Source organism: Hoplias malabaricus, chromosome Y (genome assembly GCF_029633855.1).
Source record: "Hoplias malabaricus isolate fHopMal1 chromosome Y, fHopMal1.hap1, whole genome shotgun sequence".
Taxonomy (NCBI): Eukaryota; Metazoa; Chordata; class Actinopteri; order Characiformes; family Erythrinidae; genus Hoplias; species Hoplias malabaricus.
This window is the reverse complement of record NC_089820.1, coordinates 83961789-83975841: the sequence shown is the minus strand read 5'-3', so window position 1 is coordinate 83975841 and position 14053 is coordinate 83961789. Positions and strand designations below refer to the sequence as shown.

General features: G+C 42.1%; 1 protein-coding gene across 11 annotated transcripts in view; it reads left to right on the top strand.

Moving 5' to 3' along the window:
* LOC136677641 (receptor-type tyrosine-protein phosphatase S-like) overlaps positions 1-14053 on the top strand; it is a 178030-nt gene that overhangs the window by 34987 nt on the left and 128990 nt on the right. For 9 of the 11 annotated variants that reach the window (XR_010796386.1, XM_066655229.1, XM_066655222.1 and 6 more), the window contains exons 2-3: positions 581-654; positions 9489-9632. Coding sequence is in view for 10 of the 11 variants with exons in the window: in XM_066655229.1 (XP_066511326.1) it covers positions 9521-9632 (112 nt within the window). In the remaining variant the exon portion in view is untranslated. Of the gene's footprint in view, positions 1-580; positions 655-4056; positions 4163-9488; positions 9633-14053 lie in introns of all 11 variants that reach the window. The other 2 variants (XM_066655223.1, XM_066655221.1) reach the window with 1 other exon arrangement.

Here is a 14053-nt window from a genome sequence, read left to right as displayed (position 1 = left end):
AGCAGAGCTAGCAAACACTGCCTTTTAAGTTTCACTGCAATATCTTCTTCTACTCTTCTGGGAAGACTTTATATTAGATACGTGTACATTTCTGTGAGAATCTGATGGTATTTAGCTGCAAGAACATCGGTGAGGTCAGCAGCTGATGTTGTATGATTTAGATCTGTGTCCCAAATTCTCACCCTAAAGATATCAGATGATGCTCTACAGTTCCAAAAAGAGTAGTCTGATTGTTCCACAGCCCAGTGATGGCTTTATGCCCCATCAGCCAGTGCTTGGCATTTAGCATGGTGATTTTAAGCTCTTGTGCAGCTGCTACAGAGTATGTCATTTTATTTCATGCTATTTTGTGGAAACTCTACAATCTCTGCGTGCACAGTCATTCACTCGAGTACTTTTTACTGAATTGAATGAACTAATTGTGGATGCCCTGTCTTTTTGGATCCGTTTGGAAGCCAAGCACTCAGACAGTAAAGACATTTCAGTAACAGTATACTACTTTACTGCTCAGGGAAAGCTTCTGTATTACATAATTCAGTAATCTCTTGTCTCCTGTCTGTTTTTTTTTTTTTTTTTGCAGACATACCGGTTCATACTGCTGAGGATTACTAAAAACAGGACATGAAGCTGAGACGGGTTTAAAAAGACAGAGTGGTCAGTATCTGCTTTTCTGACTTTTATTTCTTTATTTGTATGTCTCTCTCTCTCTCTCTCTCCCTCCCCCCTCTCTTTGTCTCTCTCTCTCCCTCCCTCCCTCCCCTCCTCTCTCTGTCTCTCCCCCCCTCTCTCTGTCCCCCCCCTCTCTCTCTCTGTCTCTCTCTCTCTCTCTCTCTCTCCCCCCCTCTCTCTCTCTATACACACTTACAAATAGGAGCTAATGCATAATATATGAATATATATAGTGCTTAGTGTGTATGTGCATGTTAGCTTTGCCTGTTTGAATGTTTGTGACCTGTGGTGATATTAAGGAGCCTGCTGATATGTAAATGCTTAAGAAATGCAGTATTTAATAGTCCTTTACTGACTGCTGTAATTGGATTATGTTGTTTGTCACATTCCCCTCAACTGAAATAAACAGCTGGAATTCAAACATAAAAGTCTCAAATATAAAACTGTAGCTCAGAGATGGAGCTTACAATATATTAATAGGGCTTTTCTGTTTTAGTTTATTTAACTCTAAACAGCACGGTGTTGCAGCAGGTAGGTGTCGCAGTCACACAGCTCTAGGGGCTTGGAGGTTGTGGGTTCGATTCCCGGTCCGGGTGACTGTCTGTGAGGAGTGTGGTGTGTTCTCCCTGTGTCTGTGTGGGTTTCCTCCGGGTGACTGTCTGTGAGGAGTGTGGTGTGTTCTCCCTGTGTCTGTGTGGGTTTCCTCCGGGTTCTCTGGTTTCCTCCCACGCTCCAAAAACACACGTTGGTAGGTGGATTGGAGACTCAAAAGTGTCCGTAGGTGTGAGTGTGTGAGTAAATGTGTGAGTGTGTGTTTCCCTGTGAAGGACTGGCGCCCCCTCCAGGGTGTATTCCTGCCTTGCACCCAGTGATTCCAGGTAGGCTCTGGACCCACCGCGACCCTTAACTGGATAAAGGTTACAGACAATGAATGAATGAATGAACTCTAAACAGGTTTTTTGGAAAGTAGAAAAGAATAAATCTGTGAATCAGTGAGGCTCTAGTAGTGATTTTATAATAATTATTGTCCAGTGTGCTCGCTTTCTTAAGGTGCCATGTCCTTAAAAACTTAAACTCCACCTCACTTTCTGTGAAACATGAACCTGCCACAGTCGCTCTGAAGGGGTTGAATGAGCCTTAACTACAAATGACAGGCCAGAGCGAGGGACAACAGGAGATCCACTATGTGTGTGTGTGTGTGTGTGTAGCCGAACCGTACGTCTGTGTGAAAAGGTGAACGCTCAGTCCGCGTGCTCGAAGGGAAATGCCTCGACTCGGTTTGTAATGTCCCTCTGATGAAGCAGCAGAAGGGCCGTGATTTGCATTTTCAGTACAGCACTTCGTAGAAGGGTTCATTTGGCTTTTTTTCCCCCCGCCTGCATTTGTGGAAGCCCATTACAACAAGAATGAACACTCATTTCACCTGCGTCAAAACAAAACCTTCACGACCCTAATTAACAATTCAAGGCAGATTTCCCCATAATTGTGCATTTGCGCAGCTAAAGGAGAGCAGAGATAAAAACGTATGGTCTGTCCGGCAAAACCATGTCAGGCTCACATCTGGTGTGGTATGATCCGTTGTTTAACTGTGTTTGTGGATCATGCAGTGTTGCGACATCTGGACGAGGTCACGCTGGTTTAAGCCAGGAGCCGTGAGCAGCCATGTTTGATTCAAAGCGTAGCCCGACGCAGACGCTAGGAAGCTTTAGCTCTTTGTGTCTTTGTGGAAACCAGGACAAACAAACGTTCGGGATCTAAATGCTAATGTAATTTAGCGGTGGTATTATTATTTACTATAATCATTAATGCTTATTGGCTCTAAGAGCATTTAACAGGCCTTGATACTCATTTATTATTATAATTTTTTAACCATTGCTCGTATACTCACTTTTTGAATCATTTAAACACAACTGTAGTTGCAATTTTTATATTTATATATTTATTTATTTATTTTTTAAGGCACGAGTGATGCATTAACGTATTTCCCCAGATTCTATTGCACTCTAAGCTAGTCTTAAATAACAGTGCAGCTACTAAAATGTGATGCTAATAATGCAGTCCTTGCAGAGTGCTTCTCTTTATTGTAGTTTTGCGGAAATGGCGGATATTCCCCTCTGAACTGGTCATGCCGTGGAGTCTGTCCATGGTTTTAGAGTATTTTTATGGACATACATCTCTGCTCTGTTAGCTTGGGTGGCTACGTGGAATGTAGAGCTGTGTTTAAGCTAAAAGCCTAGTTTAAGGCTGAAACGTATTTTATTTTAATTTAATTTGGTCAAATCTGAAGGCCTACACTGCTGAAATGTATTTTAGTATACACTTCTACACTTTAGTATAGCTTCTGAGCAGTAAACTTCACAAAATATGGACACTTCACACATTGGACCTTCTTTTTGATGGATATTAATAACCCTTAAAAAAAAACCTTGCACATTTTGCATTTACATAGAATTATTCACCACTACACTGCAGACAGTCTGATTATTTACACATACTCCATAGCTGTATTATGTTGTATATTATTTTGTATTTTATTTCTATTTATTTAGAACTCGATTTGATCAATAGATTTCCACAATGTCCCATATTTATATATATTTCTGTTTATTTCAGACTCTATCTAATGCTGATTTATGCTAGTTGTCCTGTGTATGTGACAAATAAGCTTTAATTTGACTTGACCCCAGTGTAACAAACAAATACTCGAGTGATACAGTGATTTACTCTAACGTTGGTCAGCTCTTGTCTCAGACTGATCTTATTTCTGTTGTTCAGCCAGTGAAGGCCATACGTGAATCTATTCTGTATGTGTCTCACAAACGGTTAATAATAGAGACAACTCCCACGGGCTCAAGTCCAGCTGGAGCCTGTGGTAGTGAGGTTATAAACTGTTGTTATTGGTCATTTCTTCATTAAAAAGCGAGGTGGAAGCACACGGGATAAAATAATAATAAAAAAACCCAATTTGAAAACCGTATTGATGAGTCCACACTGTTTTTAATTACAGCTGTTAGCGGCTGATTTCCTACTCCACGCCTATGTCATTTCCTCCTCAGAAAGTGGAGGAGTGGCACATGGGAATCTATTCTGGTGAAGATCAATCTCGGATCGATGGTCCTGCCTCCAGTAATGGACAGTGGCTCCTGGTTAGAGTTTTATATGAATGCGGCCACCACTGATTTATGATAAAACCCCTATTCAGATATCAGACGCTTTAAATAGGTGCTGCAATTGCTCAGGCCCAGGCTGGTAGTAACGGACAGTTGCTTTTTTTGCTGGAATTGTAAACAGTCACGACTACCGCTGATTTATGATGAAGGGCTGACCGGAGAAAACGAGAGGTGGAGAGATGATTAATTGTTGTTTATTGGTCATTTCCTCTTTCAGGCTGCAGTCATTTCCTCTTTTAGAAATTAAGGCCCACAGAGATCTATTCTGAAGAAATCAGTTTGTCTTGAGGCCAGTAATGGACACAGACTGAGGAATATTAGAGGTAGGGCGATTATAAATTATTATTATTATTATATGCTAATTTCCAATTCCAGGCTGATGTCTTTTCTGCGCAGTCATGTCTTCGGACCGTCTCTCCTGGTTAGGACCGGTGCAGACTAGACGTGTCCCCCCCCTCCTGATTTATGATTAAAGGCCAACAGGAGATACACAGATGTTTGATTAATGATTCATTATTGTTAATGGCCTTTTTTCCTTCTTAGAAAATGAAGGCACGTAATGAGTTTCGGTGTTAATTATTTCTGAAAAGATTATCTTAATATTTTAATAACAATGATTTTTTAACATATTTCGATACGCAGCACTGTGCAGGAGTCTGAGGCCCCTGAGATAGTGATATATATTTAAACTAATGCCTCCTCAGTGAGTGTGGGGCTGGTGTAAAGCTGTATATAATCACAGTAAACACAGATTAATAATAATATAAAACACATCAGAAATATAAGATAATGTTTCTCTATAAAGCAGTGGGTGAGACTGAGTTTGAAGAACAATGTCCACAGCAAACATCATTTAAAGTCATTATTGATTCACCACCAAAAGTAGGCACTGGATGATCACCTCAAATAATACACACTCCACAAGGACAGAGTTAAACACATTCACACACAGAGGATCACACTGGAGTCATGTGACTGGGTTTATTCTAATGAGGGGCGTTATTTGTTGTTTGTTTGTTTGTGTTTTAACAAATAAACACTTACTGCTCAAATAAATACCTTTTTAAATCATAATCTCTGGGGCTTAAAAACATTTCCTACATTTTGACATTGTTTACTGTGTCTTTCACTGAGTAAAGTTCATTACAGGACGCTGCCATCAGTTAAATGCACTCAATTTCAAATTTAGTTTAAAAATATGAATACTGACAAAGCCATTGTATTTGACGGTGATGTCATGGTTCTTGGCAGTTTGTTTATTAGTGGGTTTTCTATTGTTCGTAGCAATATCAGAATTATATCATATCAATAAAGACTAAGGAATATATTGTGATGTAAATGATCACATCGTCGAGCCCTTCTGATTGATGTCTTTTCTTCTTTAAAGAAATTTCTTAGGGACAAAGAAAAAAAGTCCACTCCAAATGCTAACGGACAGTGGCTCCTGGTTAGGATTTTTTATGCCGGTGGCCAGCACAGATTTATGGTAATCTCAGTCTGATTGATTATATCTCCCTGCCTTAAATAGGACCTGCTATCGCTCAGTCCCATGGAGAGTCTGGGGGCACTGTAGCTGTGCTTCGTATGGTGTTATACATCAGAAATGAACTGTCCAGAAGCTGCGTAGTAAGGAAGGAGTTATGTGTGGATGGAGGTAATATCAGACATGATATTCGTTGGCTCTCGCACCTGCACACGCCCCGAAATGAGGGAAATCGATTTCACTGGTGCAGATATTGACCTGCGCTGGGGTGTTTTGCAGCGTTTTTTTTTTTTTTGTGGCAGGGGAATCTTCAGCCTCTGGTGAAATATCCACCCTCCCCCATCGCTCAGACACACTCACACTGTTCACCGCTACTAAAGTGAAGACCAGCCAGTAAAACACACACTGCTTGGGAAGTTTTCAATAATTAATGGGCCCCTCGTGAAAAAATCCATATCTGCGATGGTTGAATGGTAGCACAAGTGCTGGAGATTAATGCCACAATGGATTACACCAACGTGGAAGTGCTCCACAGCACTTAGACATAGATTCCTTTCAGAGTGGACTGTTCATTATGAGCTGAACAGAGTGTAAGCAATTCTTCTGTGATATTGTAAGATATTAATTACGTAATAATGGGGAAAGATTTCTGCTTTGCTCGGCTCTACTATATCTGTTCTGCATTTGTAAGTGTTTGTGTCCTCCACTGAAGCAGATACAGCATGATTTTGTGTATGTTTTACTTACAGATCTATTCCCTGCCAATATCAATCAGCCTGTGTATTTCATTTAATGCAGATAGGCGTCATACAGGGTGGGCTATTTATATGGATACACCTTAATAAAATGGGAATGGTTGGTGATATTAACTTCCTGTTTGTGGCACATTAGTATATGGGAGGGGGGAAACTTTTCAAGATGGGTGGTGACCATGGCGGCCATTTTGAAGTCGGCCATTTTGGATCCAACTTTTGTTTTTTCAATGGGAAGACACATCAAACCTATTGGGAATTTCGAAAGAAAAACAATGGTGAGCTGGGTTTTAAACTACAGATACTGGAAGCCTGTGCTAGCATTTCTCCTGTGGTGTTGCTATCAGTGTGTGAAGAGTGGGAGAACAATGGGCAGCACTTTGAACACATTTTATAAGTGGTCAGAAACTTGTAAATAACTCATGAAAGAATAAAGTTACATTAAAACCAAGCACACCTTTGTTTTCTTGTGAAATTCCCAATGAGTTTGATGTGTCATGTTATGGCAATTGTCTAAATGCAACCAGGAAGGAAGACTGATTCTCAGGAAATCAGAGGAATAAAGACACAGAGTCAAGTATTCACTCCAATATCCAGTTTATTCAAACATTTGTTGCAGTATATATAGGACCCCAGTCACGTACACCCTACGGTCATGTGCCCCTTCTGCACGTACACCAAGCACCATGTGTACCATGTGTCAGGAACATTGGTACATCACGTCTCATTCACAAATCCAGACATTCCCTTAACTGGCATCTTATGCTATAAATGTATCTGTTGTCTTGTTTCCTCTTGTCAGCATAAGGTTTGCAGACGGCGAGGTCAAGTTTTCTTCAACATCTTTATTAGACTCAAATCTGTCTAGAGATGTTACTTCTCTAATTTAACTACAGAAGTGCATTGTTAAGCACTTTCCTTCTCCACTCCAGGGTCATGTCCTGAGTACATCATGTGAGAAGCACTTTAAGGTCATGAGCTTAAGCACAATATGTTCTATACTTCAATCAGGATGTATGTGTCTATAACAATCATTATAGAGTATATTGGTGGATTATTATCATTATTTACAATGTTATATTGCATTAACCTGTCACATGTCCCTCTTCCCATTGAAAAAACAAAAGTTGGATCCAAAATGGCCGACTTCAAAATGGCCGCCACAGTCACCACCCATCTTGAAAAGTTTCCCCTCTCCCATATACATTGGAACATCTACTAATGAACGCCTATACTAACGAACCTTCCAAGATACGAACCGGGCATTTGAATTTTTTGCCTCCACCAACGAACCATGACTCTAGAAACGAACCCGAGCCTCCACCGAGCCGGCGGCTGGAAATGGCCACTGACCCCAATAGGCGAGTCTCCCAGCACCCCCAGACATGAGTGAGCTTTTAAGATTAGCACATTGTAGCTTTAGCACTTTAGCATTAGCGTAAATTCGTGCTAAGTTAAGCCGTATCTACGCTTCGTCTCCCCACATTCACCGCCTACTCTCCGTTATTCCACCACCCCCCACCTCCCGTCATACAGCCAGTGCCTGTGTTACGGACAGATCAAACGTAACCCAGTGTTAGTATGGAGGAAGTTTAATCACTGTTCTATACAAAGTCACCATTTTTTAAGTAGATAACAACATAGTCACTATTACAGTCGGCTTCACCAGCGCCTCTGCTCTTTGCTGTTGGACCCATGCACAGTGCTAGGGGTCTTAAGCTGTACAGCTCCGTTTTCTAAAAAGATTCAGCAGACGAGAAAATAAGGCCTTGTGCTGTGGTCTAATTCCAGACGTGGGAAACCCAAGGGCGGTTTCTCCTCCCCCCCGACCATCGGAGGGTCAAAAGTTCAGCTCAATGACATAAAGTCAGAAATGAATTTTTAATACAATGTCTATGTCCTGTATAATAAATGTCATAGGGTTGTACTTTAAGTCGCTGTGGCCCGAGTAGATGCCTGCTGTGATAGTGTTAATCAGGAGTAGGCCATGGTCTTGTGTGGGAGGTGATGGTGGGGGGGGGGGGGGTGTCCCTTTGTTTTGCTGAATGTGCTGAACACTTAAGTCTTATTTCTGTGATTATTAACCCATGCCACTGCCTCAGCGTCACACACCAGAACTATGGTCCATCAGACATGTGCTGTACTGGTGTTAACAGTAAAACAGTAGCTGAAGGCTGTGCTGTGCCACCAGTGGCGGATGCTGGTCTTTCAAGGAGGGGGAGCTCAATTTCGGCCTACATCATAAAATGTGTCGGTTTATTTATACGTAAATTCTACCCTCCGTTCCTTTTCAAGAAAATGATCTGTGACCCTGTCGTACCAACAAGGCGTCTTTTCCAGGGACTTGACTAGTGTCCTCTCAATGGCCAGCAGAGCTAGGCTGCTTAAACGGCCTTGGCCCATGTGAAGTGTGTCCGCCTGTGAGTGCTTTGTGACGGTGGAGGGGCTCAGCAGCACCCGCTGGACAGAAACTGTGATAGAAGTCAGTCTCCAAACACAAGCAGCTACAAAAAGATCTTTACACCAAAGGATCGCTGATTCGCTCATTTCGCTGTCAATCAAAAAGGGACTCAGCCTCACACAGATCATCCAATCATCATGCAGAAGCTGAGCGTCCGGGCCAGCCGAGGCCAGCCCACTGCCCCATAGACCCCCAGAGACGCTGAGCGTCCGATGGGCGGGACAAAGCCCAGCATTTATCCAATGACTCGTCTCGTTTCGCTGCACTTCGCTGCTTCTCTATTGAACTCTGTGGACACTGTTTAAAGCACTGTGAAGCTGCAGGAATGATTGAGAGGAAAGCTGTGTCTTTACCAGTGATAAGAAGCTGATTCTGAACAAAAGTTGAGCGCGTTGTAGTGCGTTTTTATTCAATGACATGTACACACAACAGAATATATTTGATCACTTATTTTTACATTTTAGGGGAAGCTGAGCTTCACTTGCAGTCTTAGAGCAATCGCCTCTGCCACCTTTTGGAGCAGAGCAAAAGCAGCTCAGAGAAAAATGTTGCTTGTTTTCGCCAGCAGAGCAAACAAAGAAAAACATAGATTGTTTTTAGCTCGCATTTTCCTTGGAATGGAGAAGTTATCTCACAACTTCTGCAAACTTACATAAGTATGTAACCCTTTAGGACCCCTTCCCCAAAATATATATAACCCAGTGTAACAAACAGAAATTAAAAATGTAAGTTCCTGAATTGAGTTTTATCCAAATGCACTGTTCATTAAAAGTCTGTTGACCTTTTATAGAACTCTGTTTGGGAGGTTCACATTCACATTACAGACTAATGCAGTGAAGTATCAAAAAGTGTTTTTTCTGTGACATCTGTTGAACCCCTGTAGCCGTATTTTGAGACCTGAACTATTTCTAAGATTAAACAAGTCTAAGTTTAACTCTTCTTTCTCTCTGCAGTGTGTCTGGACGATCGTGTGTGAAGTCCTGCCATGGCTCCTCGTCCTTCCAGAAGCCCACCTGGGCTCTGTGTGTTTTCTTCGGCCCACCTGCTCCTGTTAGCGGTCGTGCTCTTCTCCCTCGCCAGCACCTGCCATGCCTTATGTACGTCTCTGAGGTTTTAACGGCTTTATTAACATGCTCGAGTCGCTATGGAACCAAACCAGTGTGTGTGTGTGTGTGTGCGTGTGAGCGTGTGTGAGCATGTGTGTGTGAGCGCGTGTGCGTGCGTGTGTGCGTGCGTGTGTGTGAGCGTGTGTGTGTGTGTGTGTGTGTGTGCGTGCGTTTGTGCGTGTGTGTGTGTTTGTGTGTGCGCACGCATGTGTGTGTGTGTGTGTGTGTGTGCGTTTGTGCGTGTGTGTTTGTGTGTGTGTGTGCGTTTGTGCGTGTGTGTGTGTGTGTTTGTGTGTGCGCACGCATGTGTGTGTGTGTGTGTGTGTGTGCGTTTGTGCGTGTGTGTGTGTTTGTGTGTGCGCGCGCATGTGTGTGTGTGTGCGTGTGTGTGTGTGTTTGTGTGTGTCTGTGTGTGTGTGTGTGTGTGTGTGTGCGCGTGTGTGTGCGTTTGTGCCTGTGTGTGTGTGTGTGTGCGCTTGTGTGTGCGTTTGTGCGTGTGTGTGTGCGCTTGTGTGTGCGTTTGTGCGTGTGTGTGTTTGTGTGTGTGTGTGTGTGTGTGTGTGTGTGTACATATCCTTCTTCATTTTAAGCATTTCTGTGTAATGTATAATTCTAATCCTCCTGCTCTTCTGCAGTTTTATGGGAGCTGCTGCATAGTATTAATACAGACCATTTTAATTTGATTATTTTTTAAAAATAAATAAAGTTTTAATGCGCTACGTTCATGACTGTTAATATCAAAACATCACAACATTAAAATCACCGTCTTTAACTCGTCCAAATCAAACTACTTTTTTTATTTAATGAAACGAATGCATCAACAATTCAATTCTTCAAACTCAAAATTTCCAAGTTACTTCATTTTTAGGGCGACTTTCTGTTGAATAAAATGATTGTCATTTTTAATACGACACAACGGTAAACATATAATAACAAAAGAGGGGAGGATGTTTGCATTTTGAGAAAGTATATTACACAAGTGTGTGTGTGTGTGTGTGTGGAAACAGCGGGAGATGTTTTCTGTTAATGAACTAGCTGGAGTGCAGCTATGTGGTAAGGGTAAATTGATATGTCAAGGTTGACGAGGCCACAAGTGTGCTTAACACTTGACATTAAATTGCAATGCCCGACATGAACCTGCATCTATTAGAACGTGACGAGTGTGACAATGCCTGTCTTTTTCCGGCGCCACTGCACCCATATGATTATCTGCTCTCTCTCCCAGTTCCTCCGAGTCTCTTAAAGGTGACACTTCGATGGAAAATCTGATTCACTCTTTCCCCAAATGTAGTCACTCAGCTGAGGCATATTCAGTGTCTGTGGTTTTCTTATTCTCTGTTGCACTAGAGCTGTGTATAATATAATGCAGAGTACAACAAATAGACATTAATAGCAACAGACTAGCATAGGATAAGCAGCTGGAATACCTAAACCATCTCATAATTACCTCACACTACGTCCAGCTCTGTTGTAATCTGAAGTAGTCTTGTGTATGTGGTTTCTGAAGCTCTGTAACATATCATCATCTGAAGAATATGACAAAATTATGGACAGTGTGAAGCCCTGGGAGCACACGACCCTGGGAGCATAGGTGCCTATAAATATAGACTCCTAGGAACGTAGGACCTTGGAAACATTGGGCAATAAAAACATAGGACCTTGGAAAATTGAACCTTGGGAACCAGTGACGCTGGGGAAATGAGACCCTGGGAACATAGGTTACGCTGCGCATGCAGGAACACATTAACACTTAGCTGATTGCTTCCATGTTAGCTCCATTAGCTTCAAAGCTCCCTGTCTCAGCTGATTGACTATATGTGGCTTAAAAGGAGAAATTTGTGACTATTTGATACTTTGCCAGACTTTGCCTGACTGGGGACAATACAACTCACCTGAATGCTGACTTTCAGAGCACATTAATCTGTTTATAGTAAAGCCGCCGCTAATTATGATCTGCTAAATATGCCTGCTGCACCTCGCTAGCATCTGATTATCATTTCTGGTCATCAGATTGTTGCTGATCATCCGGCACGCGTGCGCTGGAGATGATTACACTTCCTCCTCCTGCTAGTATTCCTCCTCCTTGATTGGTCTTTGATGGCGGTTGTCATGGAGATGGTGCGCGCCGGAGAGCGTGACATCATTGGTTAAGACGTAGCGGCTCTTGGGCTCACTCCTCAAGGTTGCCGCTGATGTCTTTGTTTCTTTGTTCTCTGGGATGAAACGGAACGACTGATCAAATGAAAGACTTTGTTAGAGAGAGTGCGCAGGTCAGAGTGTCCAGGAGTGCAGCGGAGTGTGTGTGTGTGTGTGCCGCGACCTCATGCCACGTCCACGGGGTGAAGGACAAGACATCGTTTAAAGCAATAGTTCGATATCGGTATCGATATTAATAAAGCTACCGTTGCCCAGGGCACGTACAGTGTTTACAGGAACATGGCTGTACCCCTCTGAGTAAAACCCCTGTTAAATATATGAATTTGTTTTAAAACTTGTGGACGTTGTTCCATGGGTGTGATACGAATAACAGATCAACACTAAAGAAATTTGTTATTGCATTCTTTTTTATTCATGAGTCCTTTCCTGAAGAGACCGTATAAATCTCCGTTTCTGAGCTTGTGTTAACAATGCCCCTTTTATGAACTAGAATAAACAAAGCTTATGCTAATGCTACAGCTGCCTTTTCAATGAAAGCCTTTGTTTTAAAGGTGTGATACATACTTTTGGGTAGGTTATAATATTATACGTGGCTGTAACCATAACATAGATATGAGTCATCATCACTTTGGCTGTTGCGTGGCTGACTTTCTTTAAAATATTTATGAATGTCCATTGCTCTGTGCAAAAAAAAAAAAAAGTAATCTGGCTCTGACTGAAAGCAGTAGCTGCTCAAGCTGCTCAAACATTCTGGGGCATTATGGGAAATGTGGTTCCTACAGTGAATTTGAGTGGTTGATTTTAGTGGGGCACGTCAACATTTAAATGAAAATAAACTGGGTCTAGTGATGCCCCCTGGATAATACACAGCCCCAGAGCAGCATGACGTAAACTGCATCATGTTTACTGACTTTGCTGAATGTTTGGTAAGTTAATGCCTTCAGTTAATAATAGATAGATGCCTCATATTTCTGTTTATTAACCGGATATGAGCAGCTGGCATTTTTGAAAGGTATATAAAACTAAAATAAATCAATAAATGAATGATAATATACAAAGTCAAACTAAAGTCGCAAGCTTTTCATCAGAGAGAGAGAGCGAGAGAGAGACTGTGTGTGTGTGTGTGTGTGTGTGTGCGTGTGTGAGGGGAAAAAGTGTGTGGGTTACATCAGTGTAGCGGCTCCCAGCAGAGAGGCCCTGTTTTAAAGCGTCCTGTAACTGAGGGACGCCGTAATCCTAAAGGACGTCCCAGTGCTTCTGGAAGATTCTTCGACTTCTGAAGTAAACAAAAACACGCTGAGCGAAGGCGGAGGGTGAAGCTAAAGGGCTGGGGGAGGTTCAGGGACACCGCCCCTCGCTTGCAGCATCTCTCCATTGCCCTCTTTTCGCTTTCTTATCTGCAGAGCTCATCACTGCCTCTCAGCTTGAGATTACTTTAGTTTGCCATCACTCTGTCTCTGATGTTTCTCTCTCTCTCTCTCTCTCTCTCTCTCTCTCTCTCTCCATCTGCCAGTAGAAATCTTTCTCCCTGCTAACCCTGCTCTCTTTCTCCTTCTCACTCACTCTTTCCTGTCCTTTTCCTTTTTTATTTCTTGTGCAGCGACAGAACTCTTATTAGAAGTTTATTGTTGTTGTTACTAGAGACGCCTGACAATGCCGAGGTCATATTACAATATGTATTTTTATAAAAATGAGAGGGGTAGTTGAGGGTGAATGTACTCACAGAGGTGATGTTGGGTCAATGTTTAAATGTTCTTAGTTACATTTTTTAATGCATATTAAAGACCTAGTTTCATCTTCTCTTTGTTTTCCTTCACAGTTTAATGTAATTTTGTTAATGCATTATTTATAGCATAGTTATATGATTCATTTTAGTGGATTAAAGGCATGTAATTATATAATAACCCACATGAGCTGAAAAACAATATACTTTTCTTTGTTTTGATGTTAGAAAAGAAACTTGAACAGTATGCATCAGAAAGAACTGAATGTAACTGAAAGTCTAATGGTATTTAATTAATGTAAAATGTCAGATTTGCTTTTAATAATAGGACAGTAATCGTGGCTTTGGAAGGTCACATTCAGCTGCCTCCTCTCGTTTAAAGTGGTAGGTGTGTGTTTGCTCCAGCTTTGCACAAGCACTGGCAGCCGTGAACACACAACACACAAACACACACACGCTCACCTGCCGATGAGTGAAGGTGGGGGCGGAGAGGCAAGGTGGGGGTCCTGGTTGCCATGGTGAGAGCCAGGCT